The 20,314-nt window shown below is 49.7% G+C and overlaps 1 protein-coding gene across 1 annotated transcript in view; it reads right to left on the bottom strand.

Moving 5' to 3' along the window:
* Positions 1-1,863: 1,863 nt before the first annotated feature.
* The window catches only part of SYT17 (synaptotagmin 17), a 40,029-nt gene continuing 21,578 nt past the window's right edge, over positions 1,864-20,314 (bottom strand). Inside the window, exons 6-8 of the mRNA XM_059826442.1 lie at positions 19,373-19,493; positions 18,408-18,563; positions 1,864-2,231 (exon numbers count right to left, since the gene is read on the bottom strand). Coding sequence (XP_059682425.1) covers positions 2,035-2,231; positions 18,408-18,563; positions 19,373-19,493 — 474 coding nt within the window. The 3' untranslated portion in view covers positions 1,864-2,034. The remainder of the gene's footprint in view (positions 2,232-18,407; positions 18,564-19,372; positions 19,494-20,314) is intronic.

Below are 20,314 nucleotides of genomic sequence, written 5' to 3'. Positions count from 1 at the left end.
CATGGGACGTTCTGGACTGCATTTGATGAACAGAGGGGAGGGAAGTGACTGCTGCCTGCCCCACCGTGTGCCAGCTCTGGACTGTCATCGCTCTGACCTCCAGTTTCAAAGGTCGAAGGGCCACAAGCGAAGGCAAAGCTCCCCGCAGCACCCAGCCCCGAGTCCCTGCCCCAAACACCACCTTTGTTTTGCTCAAAGCAACTCTCCTGCTTCTAGCAAAAAGGGCCTGAGCCAGGGCAGATGGAGAGCACGCTGGTTTGCACCTCTCCCAAGCAGCCGATGGGGACCCCGGGGATCGGCATGGCCGTGGGAACGCCCTGCACCGCAGGGTGCACGGAGGGGGAGCGGGCCACGGGGCTGGGCCATTGCAGGGGCCACGGGCTACCACCCGGCCACTACACAGGTGACCGAAGGAGCAGGACACGGCCAGAGCCGGGGCCCTTCCCCACCTCCTCTCTTTGATCGCAGCAGCACTGACGTGGCGGCAGAGCCGACCCATCTGTAACACCCGGCGGCGTTCCGGCCCAACACAGATAAACACCGCTGAAGACAGACAGATCCTTCTCCAAAACGAAGACATGGAAAGACAATAAAGTCATGGGCCAGGCCCAGCTCTCTTCAGGGCGGTGTCCTTGTCTGATTTCTTGAACAGGCTGTAAGCAAGATACAGATTTTCACGCAGCCTCAAAGTTGAGAAATACAGCAATAAGAAATAGTAATAATTTGGGGCCCGCTCCTGCAAAGAACCGAGACCCAGAGCCCGGTGCAGAGGCTTTGACACACCCGACCCGCAGCGCGTTGCGTGTGCTCTGGCTGGGAACCACGCACGGCCAGACCAACGCGCTTGGCGCAGTCTCCTCACCGATCTCCATCAGCAGGTCCCCAGTTTCTCTCAGATTGCTCCTGGTACATCTGCAGTGGGTAACAAAGGGGTAAACGCCAGCATTTTGACTTTTCTTATGCCATAAACCTAACTGATGGAGCTCAACACGAAGATGAATTCTGCTAACAAGTATCACCCCAGTCTACGTGGCACAATTAAATAGAATTTTATTTTCAATAAATATACAATCTGCATCATACCAGACAATATGCCGTGAAAAAATAAAATGTACAGAAGCAACCAACAGGACAGCTTGACTGTAGCTAAGTTCACTTTGTGACCTGGAAAACTACCTCGGTTAACACACACAACACAGAAAGAGCCACTGCAGTCTGTGAGAGAATTAAAATTGTGTATTTTGGGTCTTTTTAACCGCAAAAGTCCCCATAGCAGGTTTCTTTTGCATAACACAGGCTCGAAAAGACATGAGCTGGCTTTCCCAGTATAAATGCTATTGGAAATGTTTACTTTGCTATATCATCACTGTATCTACTTGACGCACACAGACTGCTATCGAGAGTGGCAGGTCTCACTGCTGATGTGACATCGGATCCGTTTGACAAGGGGCCCCACGCACAGGCGCGTGCCCCAGCACACAAATGCACGCGTACGTACTAACAGGAGCTTAATTCAGTTAAAACTAGTACAAGAACAAAACTGGAGTCAGAATCGATTTCACCACAGGTTCTACCGTTTAAAAAAATATTCTAGCCTAATTACCACGTTCACCAATGGGAGCACACGGGTACTTAAATCTCTGAGAGGATGAGCCATGGATTTGGACTGGAAGGACAGCGGAGGCAACTCCCAACTCTTCCACCCGCTCAGCGCTTCCCGCGGCACCTCCGTGCACAGCCCACGCCACCCAGCCACAGGCTCCGCTGCACAGGATGCGAACAGCTGAGCAGTGCCGGGTGAGAGCAGCAAGAGGTCCGGACGGCCGGCCGGGCCGCTGGTGGCCCCAGGGGAACAGCCAGGACTCGGTGGGACACGGTTCACAGAGGCCAACGTAGCCGGTTGGGTGCCGGCAGCCGCTTCAATCCAACGGAGCTGCTGTGGGGTGCGTGTAGGGTGTGAGGTGGGGTGTTTCGGTTGGTGGTTTATTTTTTTCCTTGCCTGCCTGCTTGGTCTGCTGCTGTTAGTCCCCCACCTCATGTTACCTCCAGGGATGCCGGAGAGACGCGGTCACACTCCTCCCGGGACCGCAGGCTGTGCCACTGCTCCACAGCCGTCCGGTGCGCATTGAGCATCCGGCGCCAGTGGTTGGACTCAGGGGCGCCCGTCGAGTACTGCCCGATCACGATCCTCCCAATGAAGTCGTTGCTGCTCTTCACATTGTGCCCGTACACTGGGAAGAGCAAAAACAGGGACTGGTCAAGGCAAAAGCATTGCTCATCCACCTGGACCTCTGCCCCTGGAAAGCCAAATGTCCTGCAAATGTCCCCTCACGCAGCATGCCAGACGCCAGCATTTTTGGCATATAACTCAGCACCTCAAAAGCGTTAGAGAGACCAAATCAGGAATTTGGAAGGAGTAAGATAAGCTGTACTACAGATTGAAATACAATTCAAATAAACAGGACACAAATCCATAGTATCATGGTATTTAGCAAGAATAGGTGAAGTACAATCATAGGATCATAGAACAGTTTGGGTTGGAAGGGACCTTAAAGATCATCTAGTTCCAACCCCCCTGCCATGGGCAGGGACACCTTCCACTAGACCAGGTGGCTCAAAGCCCCGTCCCACCCGGCCTTGAAGTAGAATTACGTCGTGCAAAGAAGTGCCAAAAGCTCTGCCTGGGCGTCGTGAAACAATGAAAGCAGCTAAGCAGCCCACACCCAGGTAAATGAACAAGTGGCATCTCAAACTATTCTCCTGCAAATGCCAATGTTCATGCACTGTTCCAGTGCCTTCCCGACTCAGGGACAGGAATCACACACGTACAGGCTGTCAGCAGGATGTTTATATAGAAACAATTTGCCATAATTATCACTGCAACTACTTGTTAAAGTCCAGGAAAGCAACTGAGGGAGAGACATCAACTCAACACCCCGTCCTTCGGATTAGCCCAGTCTCCTGGAACAAAAGATCGCAGGCAGCAGCAAACTCTAATGATGGGCCTGATCCTGGGAAAGGCTGCACGCTGCTGCCGGACAGGAGGAAAATCACTTTGCGCTCTGCAAATTGAAGCCCTGCCTTGGCTCATTAGAAAGTTGAACAAAAAGTCTGTGCAAGTTGAAGCCAGGATATCCACAGGCACTGGCTGGAATATTAAGGATTAAAAAATCTCCTCAGGAAAGAGAGGAATTTTTAAGAACAAATGTCTGCAGGGGCTCCAAATACACCCAGGCTTGTGCAGCAAGAGCAAGTTCAAGGGGGGAGCGCAGCCTGGCGTGGAGCCGAGCGCTGCCGCCACTGCCCTGCCAGCAGCACCCGCTCCCCGGGGCTGCCGGAAACCAGCGCTGGCAGCAAAGCCACGTTTGGGATCCCTCATGGCAGCACCCCCTGATACAGAGCGCACCTTTCCAGGCAGGCAGGACACTGAGCACTCGACCTTGCTTTTAGCCACATGGCTTTGTCAAGGCGGTGTATTTCCTATTATAATATATCCCATGATTAATTAGTATTATTTTAATGCACTACTCCATATCTCTACTGTCTCCATACTCTGCAAAGGCTGGTTCCTAGCTACTGCACCAGTATGGGATCTTGCTCTGGGTGACTCAGGTGCCACCTGCCAGAGCAGTCCCAAAAATCAAGCTGCACAAGGTTACATCTTGCTTTATACCTTCCGACAGCTCTGACACCCAGCTTATGGGCAGAGATGCTTCTCCGCATCAAATTACCTGGGGATATTTTTGGTCACAGCAAGACTTCAAATGTTCCAATCATTTCTCCAAATAATTGCACTACAAAAAAAATTACATGGCAACTGAGAGCACTGTAAGTCTATCTTCAAACTGCAGTTACAAGTGAACTGGGGGTACATCTCCCCATTCGGAAGAAGACCACAACTCTCCTGCTTGTTGCCATCAGTTATCTAGGGGTGATGCCTTCAGCTCTCTGTGACGTGCCGCCAAGGAAGTGCCACAGTCAAGAGGCCAGGTCAGTGTCATTTGGAAAGGCCACCTTTTGAGAATGCAGTGAAGAATTTTAAGCCATCCATCTCCAACTAGTACACAGCTTGTCAGAGTTATTAACGAGTTCTCCTACAAGGCAATGGATCACAAGTGTAGCTAGCACAACTATGCTAAATGTCCTGCTACTATTTATTATCCTAGAGAAAACAAATACTGTGATAAAATCACATAAAAGTACCCCCAAACCAAATGCCTCCCTCATTTTTTTATATAGGATGTTTTTTCCTTTTTTTTCCCCATTCTTATTTTCAAGAATGAAAGATGAAGCCTAACCCTGGGAGACAATACCAAGTAATTTAAACCATGAAGTCTTAAAGGCCATCAGTTAATCACAGGATAAATTAACAGTGGGGAAGTACCTCAGGCATACCAACTCCTCAAAAATAATCCATGTCAGGATTGTAAAATGAGTAGGTGTGCTAACTAAGGGGACCTGTTATTTTACTGTTGATCCAAGTGTTTTGAATTCTTATAAAGCATCTTGCTAATCTCATTGTCTCAGGTAATTAGCATGTTGATTCCTTTAGGGTATTAATGGGCTAATTATACAAGCATTGTTGCTTCTGTCGTTAACTAGTTTAGATAGCACAGAGGTAGACTTATTGCTGAAGAACAGGGAAGACATTTTCCAAGGCCAAGTGCTTACTCACACCCAGACGATAAGAGGTGGCACTACATTCCACCCCAGGTTTACAAACTCACAGCTTCACCGCAGCAGCTTTCTCAAAAGACGAGAGGTCTTTGCGTGTCAAAAATTCAGCTTTACTCATCAGTCCACGAGCCTTTAAAACTCAAGGACATGCCTTTCTCGGAGGCTAAGTGCTTTATTCCACTCTTAAAATGGCCAGTATTTGCTGAGTAAATTGGCCGATGGTTGAGGTGCACAGAGCTGTTGCATGGACCTTACCCAGGAGAAGGTGCTAAAGTTAGTGTTGTGAAAATAAACCCTTTTCTTTGCTCACATTCCGGAGCACAATTTGCCCCGTTGCTGTCACCGGTTCTTCCAAGAACAGCTTGGAAAAGAAAAACGTAGGAGCCCGTAAACCCAGGTGAGAAGCTGAAAGCAGAGGCTGGCTGTGCCGCTGCACCGGGCTGGAGCCGTTCGGCACCGCGGGCTCCCATCCTGGTGCAGGGAGGGGGAGCAGCTCTCCCCCGTTCCTTCCCCTGCTGCAGCAATCACCTCTCTTCTCAAACAGATGAGGAACGGTTTCCTTGAACGACCACAAGCATGCACTAGCCATTACACTTATTACACCATTTACACTGACGTCTGACCCTTCAGTCTGCTCCAAAGCGCAGCAGAAGTGGTTAACACCACGCTCTCCATACAGACCCCGTACGTACCGCTCATGTACTGACCAGGACTCGCGGGTGCTCAGACACGATCCCAAAATGACAACTTTTCAAGGTACAAGGCGAGCTGCCCACCGTTGCGGGGCTGAACGCTGCCCTGACTGGAAGGGAACCTGCCGATGCAGCAGGCGTCCGTGGGGAGACCTGGGAGCCCCTTTGAGCAGGAAACCCCCGCAGAGCTGCGGAGGGGCCACCAGCCCGCGGGTGGGCAGCCTCTGCCAGAGCCCCTCTGCTTTTTGCACACACACTTTTTGCATGCAGTGACCTGTGTACCACGGCTGTAGTCCCACCTGCAGTGAAGCCAACTCCACACAAGCTCACGCTTTCAGCCTCAGGAGGAGAAAAGCTCTGGCTCGCTCTTTCCAGCTTCTTCCCCAACAGGCGGAGGTGGAGAAGCCCCTGTGGTCCAGCCCACGGGACAGCAGTCGGGCGCTGCGCCACACTCTGAGCCCAGGTTACAGCGCAAGTGGACCGAGCTGTACTCCCTCATGTCTGAGCATCCCCTTCCAGAGTCTGAAAGGAGCTCAGAGTAGATTTCAGATTAAATCTGCTCTTGGCTGCAAAAAACAGTAACTCCGAGGAGCTGCTCAGAAGCAGAAAATGAGGTAATTATAATTTGGGGTTTTCAGACTGACCCAGGCTCTGGTTATGGACAGGTCGACACTGCTTTCCATTTAAGAAACCTATCTTCCTGACAGAAACTACACACCTGATCTCATGAGCTCTTTTTCTACCATCACAGTAATTTATACAATAGCAACATCCATTTCCAGGCCAACACAGAGCAAAAAGCAATTAAGGAAGCAGAGGTCAAACCAATTCCTTCTGCAGCTGCTCTTTACTGAGGGATGCATTTGGAAACAGAAAGGCTTCTGTAAAAAAATCTCTTTATAATAGAAATGCTGAAAGATAAAAGAAAATTGGTTTCACTTATGTCCATTAAAAGGGTTGAATTCTTGAGGATAAGCAATGTGATGTAAATAAAACATTTTTATGTTATATACTTATTGATGCAGTGTTCCTATATGATCCATATCAAACTGACGGGGGCCTGGGTGCTACATGAAACTCTTCTTCGGGGTAGGGGCCCATGTCCCCCATGGGACTCCTGTGCAGGAGGGGTGGCTGGGTCACACCCCCGGCCTGCCTGCCGTCTTCCCTCTAGGGCTGAGCAGCACGGCATGGCAGGTACCAGGCACGGCACAGCCCAGAGCTGCATCCCAGGGGTGGCAGGGACTGCCAGGAGACGTGATGGGACTTGGAGCTCCAACGTTTGGCTCCAGGTGCAACGCCAGCCTTAGCTTTCCCTTGTCTCCTACCAACCTTGGTCACGTAGAATTGCTTCTCACTGGTTGACAGTTTTGCTTGTCGCTACATCATCTGGCACTCACCTCCGACCCATCAGCCCAGGCTCCAGATCCAGCCAAAACATCCTTTACCTTCCCCTTTGTCTCTACACTAAGATTTGCAAAGCAGGTACTTGTGAAGAGCCTGCCTGCAAAGTAATCGTTATTTATGACTTATCTGCAGTTGTAGAATTTAAGCTGGAATTTCAAATATTAATTCATCCTTTGATTGAACATATTAGCAGCCTTGAAATGACCAGAAAGGAGCACTAATTCAGAAAATTTCCTTAAGCTAACTTCAAGGCTATCAGTACCACTTATGTAATGGGGACAAGCTTACGCAGAAGCACCTTGCTCAGCTGGGGTCACACACCACCTGCATCTCCTGTAAACCCTCTGCCAGACATGCCCAGCAGTTACTCAGCAGTTACGGCCGCGCTGCACCGCTGAGTACGGCCGCGCAGCGCCTCTGCTGCCGCCTGCAGCTGCCGGAGCACCTACTGCAGCCTCTCTGGGAGTAACGGGCAGAGAAATCGCAGCGCACTGGAGTGGGTGGTCTCCGACACAAATAATTTAACGCTTCTTCAGTCACCTACCTACATCAGTTACCTGCAATGCAATTAAAACCATTTAACTCAGAGAGAAGAAAAATAACAAGCAGGAATGTGCCTCTGTTTTTCATCTGCCTTCTTACTCAGGCTAGACATCAAGCAGAACATTTTCACCCAGTTTATAGTAGCTTGTCATTAGCTTATTTACAGCACACCAGGACCCGCTCTCTAACAAATTACCCCCGAAGTTTTTTCTTTTTTATTTCTTTTTTTTTTTTAAATGCAATTTGGTTGCATCCTGCATATTTTAAAAGGCCTTAAATAACGGAGCACCGCTCAGTGCGGCTCATGTGCACCGCTCCAACACACGACGTTGCAGCACAACACGCCAGCCAACGTGATAACAGAGCCAGCTCGTCGCAGCCGGGGGCATTTCCCAGCACAGCAGACACAGCCACAGGAACCAGCTCCCCAGTGGAAGAAACCCCCAAGGAATTAGAGGGCCCTGCCCTTTTCCTTTCCACTACAGGATAAAGCTATTAAGTCTAAATACTAGAGAGCAAAAATCCAGCTAAATTTTTATAGGTGGTCTAGAGGAGAACATCGCGTGCCCAGGTCAATCATCAGGCATGAAAGTCATTAAAAAAAATCCTACCCACTATTACATACCTGCAATTGCTGTTGCCACAGCCTGACACCCTTGGCCCACCGGGCCAGGAACTGAGTAAACACCTACGTGGTAAATACTGTTACTGCAAAGGCTTTGCAGCACAGGCACACCTAACTCTGCAGCCCCGAGACGTGACTGCACCCCTGCAGCCGCGCTTGCTGCCGGCTGGTGTTGTGCTGTGAGCGGCAAAACCCACCCCCAGAAACCTTCGGCCAGCAGCTGTGCCAGATGCATCCTCGGATTACAGCCAAACCAGGGGAAAACGGAAAAATAAGCAAAGACGTGCCCGAGGCTGCACATGGGCAACTGAGCTGCAGAGTCTCCCCGAGGATGCAAGTCTCAGGGGACCATGGGGTCTCTCGGGCAGGAACCACAATCCTGTTAGCACTGACCCTTCAACACTCCCTGCAGTTCCCCACTTCAGCCTCAGGGCTTGGCAGGGTCTCAAAAAGTGCCCTATTTCCCATGCCTGCACCTGCAGGCAACGCTTCATCCCCCACCCTTTGCGGGCAGAAACCAGTGCTCAGCCTTTTCCTCGCTGGCCACCGAGCTCTGCCATCAGCGAGTGAGTCTGAGCTGTCAGGTTAAGCAGGTCTGAAAACTACTTCTGAACTGCTTGACATCAATATTAAAAAGCTGTTTAGCACAGAGAGGGTGCTGCTAGGAGCAGGCAGCAGCAGGACTAATGATGCACACTGCGAAGGTCACAGGTATGGACCAAATTCTGCCCTTTGCTCCTTGAGTGTGGTCCGTAATATTTAGTAGAGAGGACAGAAAAGCGTGGGAGAAGATGCAGTGGTTTCACATTTATCAATTTAATCTTCATCAGGCTCTGATCCGCATGTAAAACTCACTTCCCAGCATCTCCTCCGTAAGGCTGCTCCCTGCAACGTCTGCGCCTGCCCAGCTCCAGAGGGAATTGGAACCACTTGAACACATGGCCGAATCCTGGCCACGAAGGGACCCACCGCAGCTCTGGCATCCAGCTGCTGCTCCACATGGGAGAATGCCACCACACCAAGGAAACTCTCTTTGGAAAACCACTTCCCCTCCTCATCCTCCCGCGAGGGCAGCCCCCGTGCTCTGGCTGGGGCCACCTGGGAAGGGGACCCTGCGGATGCACCCAGCACTGCGCCCCGAGCCGGGTGTTTGGCTAATCGGGGTCTGGCCTCAGGGAGAGGAAAGTTCCACAGGAGAAAGCAGGGACCCAGGGAGCAGGGGAAACGCAAACATACAAGCGTGCCTTGCAGAGGTCTCAAGGACGCACAGGGATGACACCTCATGAAATTATCTCATCAGGAGAAACTGGAATAGCGGACTGGATGCATCTATTGCAACAGCCTGGAGGATACTGAAAAGCAGTATTTACAGCTAGGTTTTTGCACCTCCTTTTTTTTTTTTTTTTTTTAAATTGCATCTTAATTCTCTGCACTGTGAGCCCCAGATCCAACCAAGCACACGAATGGCTTCATGCATATTTATACACCTCACACCAACAGGCTCCAACACCAAAGCTCTACAGCACCTGCAAACGAAGGCAGGGATGTTCCCTGCTTCTTCACAAGCGGTGTTCCCCAGGGCTCACTATTGGGGCCGGTTCTGTTTAATATCTTTATCAATGATCTGGATGAGGGGATCGAGTGGTCCCTCAGTAAGTTTGCAGACGACACAGAGTTGGGCGGGAGTGTTGACCTGCTTGAGGGTCGGAAGGCTCTGCAGAGGGATCTGGACAGGCTGGATCGATGGGCCCAGGCCAATTGTATGTGGTTCAACAAGGCCAAGCGCCGGGTCTTGCACTTGGGTCACAACAACTCCATGCAACGCTACAGGCTTGGGGACGAGTGGCTGGAAAGCTGCCCCGCAGAAAAGGACCTGGGGGTGTTGGTTGGCAGCCGGCTGAAGATGAGCCAGCAGTGTGCCCAGGTGGCCAAGAAGGCCAACGGCATCCTGGTCTCTATCAGAAATGGTGTGGCAGCAGGAGTAGGGAGGGGATCGTGCCCCTGTACTCGGCACTGGTGAGGCCACACCTCAAATACTGTGTTCAGTTTTGGGCCCCTTACTACAAGAAGGACACAGAGGTGCTGGAGTGTGTCCAGAGAAGGGCGACGAAGCTGGTGAGGGGTCTGGAGCACAAGTCTGATGAGGAGCGGCTGAGGGAGCTGGGGTTGTTCAGTCTGGAGAAGAGGAGGCTGAGGGGAGACCTCATCGCTCTCTACAACTGCCTGAAAGGGGGTTGTGGTGAGGTGGGTGTTGGTCTCTTCTCCCAAGTGACAAGCGACAGGACAAGAGGAAATGGCCTCAAGTTGCACCAGGGGAGGTTCAGGCTGGATATCAGGAAAAAATTCTTCACTGAAAGGGTTGTCAGACATTGGAACAGGCTGCCCAGGGAGGTGGTGGAGTCACCGTCCCTGGAGGTATTTACAAGATGTGTGCATGAGGTGCTTAGGGAGATGGTTTAGGGGTGGACTTGGCAGCATTAGGTTTACGGTTGGACTTGATGATCTTAAAGGTCTTTGCCAACCTAAACAATTCTATGATTCTATGATGGCCACGCAGGAGAGGCAGCCTCTGCCAGCGTGTTCATGCACCTCCTCCGATGGAACGCCTGTGCCTGGCCCCGTGGCCATCTCCAAACACCACTCTACCGCCCAGAGCAGCTACTGCCACTGAGATTTTTCCTCATTTGATACTCAGAAAGATTATAGCTTTGTAAGACACTTCAATAATTTCTTTCACCACAGCATGAGCAAAACAAGATAAAATACTGAGGTCAAGAGAGGTATAACACTGCTTAAATTAATGGGCTTGGCAGAAGGAGCAAGCGCTGATGATCAGCCTGGAGAGACGAGGGTTTGCTCCTTTCTTTAGGAAAAAAAGATTCCTGAAAAATTCCAGAGCTCCAGGACAAGCAGTTTCTGCCATGTCTGCAATGAGGTATGGACTCTGAAGCCACAGAAAACTTAGTTAATAAGTCAGTCCACTTGAAGAGTCTAATTTTGCCTTCTAAGCAAGGAACAGATCAGCTCAGGAAGCATCAGCACCTTGTTGCTCTCACCAGGATTAATAGTGTTTCATTCCTCCTCGCTAAAGCAGTGAGCCTGCTGCAAAAAGCCAAATCCATTCCTGAAGCATCTTCGCCGAGTGGCCCTAAAACAGAGGTGACACCAGGCAGGATTGGGGCTGCAGCACCCCACCCAGCGTCTCCAACCAACCCTCACTGTCCCCTTTGCTGTCCCCTGCTCCAGGCTGACAAACAGCACCTATCGTGGAGACCGGGAAGCCCCAGATGGGCATCTGGAGGACAGAGAGCAATGGGGACCTTCCTCCTCCCAGAAGGGTTTTGAAGCCCATGCATCATACCCACTGCGGAGAGGGTCTGCCAGGCAGGGCAGTCTCCAGGAGGCCAAGGTCTCCCGCTGCCGGTGCATCTCCCCGTGCCCCTCTCCCATCACCCCAAGAGCGGGGATGTCCTCACAAGACCCGCTGGGTCACCTCATGTGGCCACAGGACCCAGAGCAAAGCAGCAGGGACCACGGGAGACACCAGCCAGGAGCACACTCTGCTCTCCCTAGACCTGAGCACGGACCATATGGTGTCCAGTGCATAAATACATGAAGTATTTTATAACGCCAGCCACAAAGGCCAAATTCTGATCTAAATTAAACAGGTATAAACCCCCAGAAAATCCTGCACTGACATCAATGTTTTTTTCTTTTTTTTTCCCCCTTTGGCTAAGATAGGATTACACAGGTTTAAGCACAGATTAGATTCTGCTTCTGAGCTCCAGATACGTGGATACAGACACTCCCAATGCTTCAGCAACACATGTCTAATAGACAACAAGAAACGATTTCCTAGCAGCAAGTTGCCTAATTATCTATCCATCTAAGAGATGTTATGGTGCCCAACATGATAGCGTTTCAAAATAGAAACCATTACTTCTTCCTCCTGCATTCCAGCATGGGAAAAAAAAAAAGTTTCATTTGCCTCATATATTAGAGGATATTTTCCCCCCTCCCATATATGTGTGCAAAAGACAAAGTGCCTGAACATTTTTTGTGGGAAAGGAAAAACAATAGGAGAAACAAGAGATTAGCATCTGAAGGAGCAAGTCGAAACGTAGATGTGTAATGACCCCAAACACATTGCAGTTCTCATCCCTGCAAACGGGCACTTAAAGATGATGCTGGTATCTGAAGGTCATGCTTTCACACAGCCAGGCAAATCGAAATTCAGGTGTATTTCTGGAGAAGCCCCAGGCCAAAACCATTATCAGCCTTCAACCTGCTCAGCTAATTGGGACATTCAGAAATCAGCCCGTTAATTGAAAAAGTACTATTGAAAAGCCTCGATATATCTGCATCCCACTCACAGGACTTTTACAAATCTTGTGCAGCGCAGGCAAACACCAGAAGCATCACCTTGTCTCCAACATCTACACCATGAGTCTGACCACCAGGGCTGATGGGGAAAATTTAATAGATTTAAGGTTTAAGGAGCTTCAGCCATCTTCTCCCCAATCAGGACTCAAGCCGTCTGGAGGGCCAACTTCAGGACTCACCCAGAATGAATCCTAATTAGTTTTATTTCCAGTTGCAATGGGTAAGTGCAGGTCTTTGAGCTGTAAGCCTTTGGCACCGTAGTTTGCCCCTCTGCCTAACCTGGGCTCATTTGGAAGGCGAGGTCTGGAACGGGTGAAGACCTTCAGCTTTGGCCCATCTCCATACAGCTTTTTCTGCCAGCTCAGGGCTGCTCTCCTCCCCTCCATCTCCACCAACGACGTGGATCAAGAGCGCCCCAAAACATTTTCTATTAAACATCCAGAAAATGCTCATTAGACAATCTACAAAGCCAAACCAGTCTGTACCAGGGCATCTCCAACATCCCCAGGCGTGAAGGGCAGCAGCAGGCCAGAGCTGTGCTCACTATGGGCTGTTTGAGCCATTAGCGACCACTTATTCCAGATACACAAACATCCCGAAACATCCAGCTCCAACAAGAAGTCAGGATTTCAAGGCAGACTCAATTCCATTTGTTTTGTGCTATTACAGCTCGAGAGGAAAGAATACGCTCAAACAGGCAGTATTTCTTAAAAAAGAAAAAAAAAATATTTCAGTCAAAGCAAACCAAACTAAACTACCCAGAACTGCACCATTAGCCACACACACCAACAATGACTTTTTTTCCCCTCTAAAAATTCAAACTTTAATAAATGGTCCGTAAATTTTCCCAAAAGCCAAGGGAAAGGGAAAACGAGGCAACAAAGGAACAAGGTATATTACTATTGAACAGCAATCTGTTATTTTAATCAAGTACTGCCTATTAACTAGAAGTTAACTAGAGCCCTGGGGTAAAGCATCAAAGCAATACCGGGGTCTGAAGACATGCGTTGTTACAGCACTTGGTGCAGGGAGACACTTGATGGTATCATCAGCACCCCTCTGCAGTAGTCATTGAAACCATGGGTGTAGGTGTGCCACGTCTCACTGTTCAACAACGCTCCCTCAGGAACTCAAATACTTACAAAAAAAAGGTCCTAAATCGTTATAGAAAACAGACATGGTCCATTTTTAAAAGATACTGAAGAGTGAAGAGAACCATATAAAAATCCTACAAATGGTTCAGTAGAGAGAGTGCCTGTGAGCTGCCTCCTCAGCCAGTACTTAGGACGAAGACCTCACCAGCTGTCACACACGTATTGAGGACGCCTCTCCATCGACAAACAAACCCTGCCCCGGCCCACTTCCCTCTCCTTGGCAGAGCATCTTGTCCTGCTGGAGCCACGGCCACCTTTCACATGGGAACGGCGCAGTGGGACGAGCCCCACAACCGCTCTCCGTCAGGACACCATCAGCCCTGATGCCTGTCCCAGCTCCAGCTACACTCTCGGCCAGGTCAGACAGCAAAGCAGGTTTTCCCTCTGCATTGGCACAGATGGTACCCAGAGCACAAAAATTATTTTTGCCTCTTTGGGGACCCTGCTTGCTTCACAAGCCCTGAAGATCCTGTCATGTAAACAGGTAGAAGAGCTTATTTAGATGGAGAAAGACACACAGAGTCATCACAAGGCCTCGGGGAAATATATATTCCCTAACTGTGAGCGCTGAACGTTGTGTTTTTTATGGTAAGTGATCAAAAGATGTTAACGAGTCACCAAGATGCGGTTTGCCCTGCAGCGCTGGTGTTTTTTATTGGGCCATCTGGGCTTTACTGCAACGCAAACAGCATTACCGACGATTGTTATTAACAACATTATAATCATTAACAAAATACCACAGTGCTCAGATTTCAGGTGTCGTCTCACCTCCTGCTGCACAGCCCAGGCTTTTCGAAGGCTCAGCTGGGATTTAGAGGACAGCCTGCCCAAAATCCGTCAGCAGGGAGAGCGCGGTGTCTCTAGGCGCCCAGCATCCAGCCCTCCTGAGCGCAGAGGCTGCAGTCACACCTCAAATATCCTTTTTTCTGCTTGGAAGTGACCTCAGGCAGCAGCTGACAGCCCTGCTGCCAGGGCCAAACTCCACCTTCCCCTTACCATGGGACAAAGCAAAATTAACACCTTTGTTCACAGGTATACGTGGTTAAGAGGACACACTGTCCTTTAAAGCCTGCCCCATTTCTCTGCAAGAGATGAACCCACGACTTGCTTGCACTCGAGCAGGAGATGGCACATGAGGGATGTGCGTCAAGTTGCCAAAAACCAAAAAGTGGAAAAAAGAACCACCCAAAAAAGTGTATTTCTGTTACAGGATGTATAGAAATGCTTATTACCTAGACGACATGTTTGATGGAGTAAATTAAAATCAAACATCTTCTCCGCTAGCTGTTGTCTCACTGATCACCTGTTTTCTGTCGGGACATTAGACTTGTTATGAGCATCAGTCGCTTTCCTGGTTTTAGCCTCTGGGTGAGAAGCTGTGAACAAATGATACTTGCAGCAGTGACCCTGACCCTGGATGCCTCCTCCTGGAGAGGACATCCCACCTGATTTTAGGCACTAAAGTGGGACACGTGAGGTAGTGACACCTCCAGTAAGCAACTGAGGTAGGAGCAGAGGGGGAGGCAGAAAGGCAGCTTGTACAAGGTGTCCTGCACCAATGTGGAAGGAGAAGCATTTTGGTCTGTAAATGCTGATAGTTTACAGTGTTGAAGCCTAGTATGCCTAAGGAGGAGAAAAGATCTAAAAACCTGCCCAACCCTCCCCAAATCCTTGCTAACACAGAGCTCGCCCTCTGCACCCCATCTTGGAGGCACCCGCTGCCCATCTCCTAGTCCGGCTGCACTTCAACCCTGCGTTCGGTCCAAAGTCCAGCTCTCCAGGGCACCACCAGGAAAGCAGGGAGCAGAATGGTACTTCACAGAAAACCATCCACCCGCAGTGTTTGCACACAGAGTCCTTGCTAAAGTCGCAGCAAAACTGCATAAATTCTTACTACAGTGCCCTAAACCCAGACAGTTTGATTCAAGATGCACAGGAGAAAAACGCACCGGGAAAAAAAATTAATCTTACTTTGTCGAGATAGTGCTTTACTTTGCAGCGTGGAACCAGCCACACTGAGGGAGCCAGGAGCCGCGCTGACAGGGACTGGCACGGCTCCACTGCTTTCCAGTGAAGCCAAGCCAATGTAAAGACAGCTGCAGACTGGGTCCAAAATATGAAGCCACAAAAAAGGTTCCTTTAAATTATTGAAGATATACTCACTTCTGGCTCCCATGACTGCTTTTACAGCTCTCTCTCCGTTCAAAGCATCACCACCCACCCTTCAAGCAGGATTATTTTCCTTTTCAATTGGACTTTGACTCACCAGCAAATTTAATTAACTGACCTAATGGACTAGAGCTGTGGATTGAAAAAAATAAGAAATAAAAAACAACTCCCACAAAACACACAACAGAAAGAACCACCACTACAGCCAAAAAAAAAAAAAAAAAGTAAAACCAAAAAACCTAGAGAAAAAGAAGTGGCTTATGCTCCTGCTTTGTAGAGATGCAAAATAATAAAAAGATCCTCATGTTGCAAGGTACAGCTTCTCCATGCTGGCAACCATTTGCTCTCTATTGTATTTTAACAGAAGACTCCAAAGCCCTTTACAAGCTTTTAAGCTGTGCAATACCCTAACATGCCAAGAAGGCAGCTATATGGGGAATACCAACATCCCTATCCCCAAACTTCAGCCAAGCTGCACGCTGATGCTCATTTTATTAAAAGCTTATAGGTGCACACAAGAAGAAACTGGTGCTGCACTCGCTGTTGGGGACATGCTTCCACCAACATCCGGAGCATCTCTATCACTTGGGTGAACGCTGAACGTGGCGCCTTCACCACCACTATGTCCCCTGAACCACCTCACTCCCGTGACACCACAGATGCCTGTGCAGGAGTCCTGATTCAAAGGTCCTCGCAAGAAGACGGGCTCTTGGCTCCTCTAACAACGGGAGGCAGTGCAGGCACCGAACCAGCAGAAGACTGTACACACAACAACGTGACCAACACCTCTGGCTCCAGCTAGACATTGGCTACACAAACCACATATCTCAAACATCAGAGTCCTGAGCACAGCAAAAGCAGCAAGCCCAACGATGCCTGCAGCAGTGCCATGCCCGAGCCACGCGTCACCCTTCAGTGCAAGAGTGGCCACGACAACCTGGCCCCGCTGCTCCTCCGAAAAGCTCTGCACGCTCCTTCCCAGGCTTTGGAGCTGCTGGTGACATTTCTGGCCTGGGATTATTTATTGCAACGTTCAAAGCAAGCAACACGTCACTTAGAAAGTGAAGCACCACTTAAAAGGCATGCCACTGAAATCTGACTGCATTACATATGATTATAAATCAGCTAACTTCCCACTGATTTATTTGAGAATACATCCATTTGCACAGAAAAAAAATAATCAGACATCCACTCATACATGCTAACTTCATCAGCCGTGGTGAGGAGCAGCGTACTCCCCTCACCCTTCTGACTGCACAGAGTTGCTACTCTGTTTGCCTTTTCTTCTTCTATTAGGAAAAGGGGAAAACAAAGAAAAGAGTATTTCATGCCTGTCACAAGATCACCTGATGGGAGCTTCCAAGAACAAATTCATCATTGCACATGCAAGGTACAGTCAGGGTGACGTGCATGCAAAGCAATGATTAATTATAGACTTCTTGCTGAGGAAATTTCTGAGCACGAAGAGCAAAATTTAAATTGCTGATCAGCATCACTTTTGTTATAACATGTTTGGAAACAAACTAATGGGTTGGAATTAGACTCCTTGTACCAGCTTTGACACCTGTATCTGCCATGTAAGAAAATTTAAAAATACTTCAAAATTATGTTTTTTCAGATGCAGATTCCTTTCTCTTCATTGAAAGATGATGAGTAGTGGGTGGGAAGTTGCCGAAAAACATGTTTGTGAAGCGTGGGAGCCCTGCGTGGCAGAAGAGCGGGGGTCCCGCCGCCCAGCCCCTCTGCTCCTCCAGAGGACAAGAAGGTCTGAGCCCGCTCCTGACGGCGCCCGAGCTCCACAGCACACACGGGCCGCGTGAAGTCACGGCGCGGGAGGGAAACCCATCACTTCCAAGGGGTCCCTGCAGCCCTGCCCAAGACTTCCACGCGGAGGAATGGTAGAAAAGGCCATCGGCCACAGCGGGTCCACAGCCTCGGTCCAGCCCCCCCACCGCTGCCCAGCCTGCGGGCGAGAGCACAGCCGGGGACTCATCCCCGTGCTCTGCTACTCCTGCTCCGAGCAGCAGGCCTAAATGCCAATTTCTACTGTTTTCATGCCTAGAGAACAAAACCAGGAGATTCAGAAATCGTTTAAAAATAAGAATTCCTATCCCAGCCAAACACCTCCAGCACTGACAAAGCTCTTGAGTGAGGCTGGATCCGGGACTCCTCCTGTCCCACAGCCTGCATGGTCTGTGCCGTGGTCCATCTCAGCCGTGCCACACAGGGCTTGGCACCGAGTCCCAGCCCTTTAAAAAGAAAGGCATGAACAAACCTGCTTGCGGAACAGGGGACGTCAGTCTCAAACACCTATAGCTGCATCATCTCACTGGCAAATCACGTCAAGTACCAGAAGCTATCTTTGCCAGTGTCTGGGCTCTGGGATCATTCAATACTTCCCTCTCATTCTTCTCATTTTTGACTTTATGCCCAAGTTGGTTGCTGCTGAGAAGTGCAATTAACGCCTTCTCCTCCTCTGCACAAAAGCGTTCCCAGTGGCACCAGTTAAGCAGAGGACCGACGAGGTGTGCTCCCAGGCAGCTCCAGCCGTCAGGTGGCAATGCTGCAAACAGCTTCTGCAGAGGACCGAGCGCTCATTAAGCTTCCTTGGAGAGCACAGCGACGGTCACCCCTTGCAGGGTGGCTACTGGGAAAGCCACCGTCCTGCACAGGCTCATCTGCACACCCACAACTGCTTCTTCGTTCACCTCAGAGGGAGCCATGACCGTGCCAAGTCAGTAAGACCGCCACATTTACCTGTGAACACCAGGCTGGCATTCTCCAGTTCTTCCTGTGGAACCTTGAAGCTGAAGGACTCATTGTAGAAGGGATCTATCGTCCCCCGCATGCAGGAAGTCTTCTTGGTTTTTGTTAATTTTAATCCATGAACGAGCTGAATTTTCACAAAGGGATCTGACAGAAAACACAAAACACAGGGTCTGCGTTATGGGGGTCGTGAGTCCGTACCCCACTTCGTGAAGGCTGGGCACCGCAGGGATGGACCGTGCTGGAAAATGGCATTTGGAAATGACTGGGACTTGTACCACCGCGCCGCTCCCAGGGATTCGCAGTGGAGACAAAAGTCAGGCAGCTGGATGAAAAACGCTCCCTGCCAAAACCACAATTAATGACAGCCTTGGTAGAGGCCAAGCATACTGTTCCTTTTGGAAAATGCCAATATTCTGGCAGCAGCAGTGGCTGGGGCAGCGAACACGGGAAGAACACCTGAGGACGTGCGCGTGAAGCAATTACCAGCCACAGCATGCTCAGAAATGGCAGGGAGCAGCGCACGGACGCTGGAAAAACCTGACGCCACGCACCGAGCAGCTAGATCTCATAAAGGAAACCACTGCATCAGTAACGCTCGGGCGGCACACAGCATCTGCAGAACACAGTGCAGCCCCACACAGGCTGCCTTACAGAACACAACACGGGGGTAATTTAGAGCTCCTGGTTCCTCACCTCACCCTGGTTCAGAGATTTTTTTCTTTAAATATGGCAAAGGTATTCACACCCTCCATTTTATCTCAGGATAAGCGTTTCAAATACTTTTGTTACTGTTGGCTATATAGATAAAAATGAATATCCAGAGCCTTGTATTAATAGGAACTGAGCACCCAAATCCCCCTGGGTCCCCCACAAATTGCAGATTCATCACTGATCTGCTTTAAAAGCACATGTAATCTGTGCATGAGTAATGTGAGAAATGCAGTGCCCTTTACCTGAACCTTGGCTCATGTCTGTCTGAAGAAGCTGTTTTGCTCTAATGATGTCCACGTTCAGTCTTCCTGCGCTGGGTAGGTAGTTTAGTGACAACAGCAGCTCTCCCAGCTCCACTTCATTCTGCAGGCAAAAGGGAACGTGGAAATTCAGAACAGAGCTCAGTGGGGAAGGGAAGAGCAGGAAGAGAAATTAAATAAATCCCATTTGTCTAAGTGCCTGAAAAATAAATTTTAGTCACGCTTTAAACTGCAACCAAGAACCATCTGGTGGTACCTCATGCTGAGCAGAAACAAGAAAGAATACTATCCCCAGGTGAAGATCGTTCTTTAATCGCTGATCCTTCACCAGCTTTTCAGCAGTCATGCAAAGAGGACCTATAAGGACAAATGAGTACAGGGTCAGTAGTTTCTACCTGCTCCATTTTGAACGGTTCCAGGTGGTTCTGATCCTACCAGCCTCACATCCTTATTCACGTACAAAACACGGACCCATGGGAGAGACATCCTCTTTCCTTCCCAGCTCCCAAGGACCACACCAGCCACTTGGGAAGTTCAGGCACGAGATGGTTAATGCACCCCCGGGTCACAGGAAGGCAGTTCAGAGGAGACATCCATCCCTCGGCATCCGGCCAGTTCTACCCGGAGACCACGGCACAGCTTCACTGTGCCCTTGCTGTTCATCAGGCTGTACCGCGGCCATAGCTTCACACCAATATAGCCACTCACCCATTATTTCTCTGCCTTTTACTTAATGATGCTTAAAACTAGTAATTAAAAAAAAAGAGCTGGAGAACTGACATCACTGCCTCTCAGACATGACAGCTTAAAATAACCTCTCCCCCCTAGCATGACCTGGCTCTGAGATGCTGCTATTCTCAGATGCAAAATACACACAATGAAACAACTCTGGAGACTGAAAACACACCAGCCAGCCCGGGCAGG

This window comes from Gavia stellata, chromosome 18 (genome assembly GCF_030936135.1).
Source record: "Gavia stellata isolate bGavSte3 chromosome 18, bGavSte3.hap2, whole genome shotgun sequence".
In the NCBI taxonomy this organism is placed as follows: Eukaryota; Metazoa; Chordata; class Aves; order Gaviiformes; family Gaviidae; genus Gavia; species Gavia stellata.
Note: the sequence above shows the minus strand (reverse complement) of the source record. Positions and strands in the feature narration are given on the sequence as shown.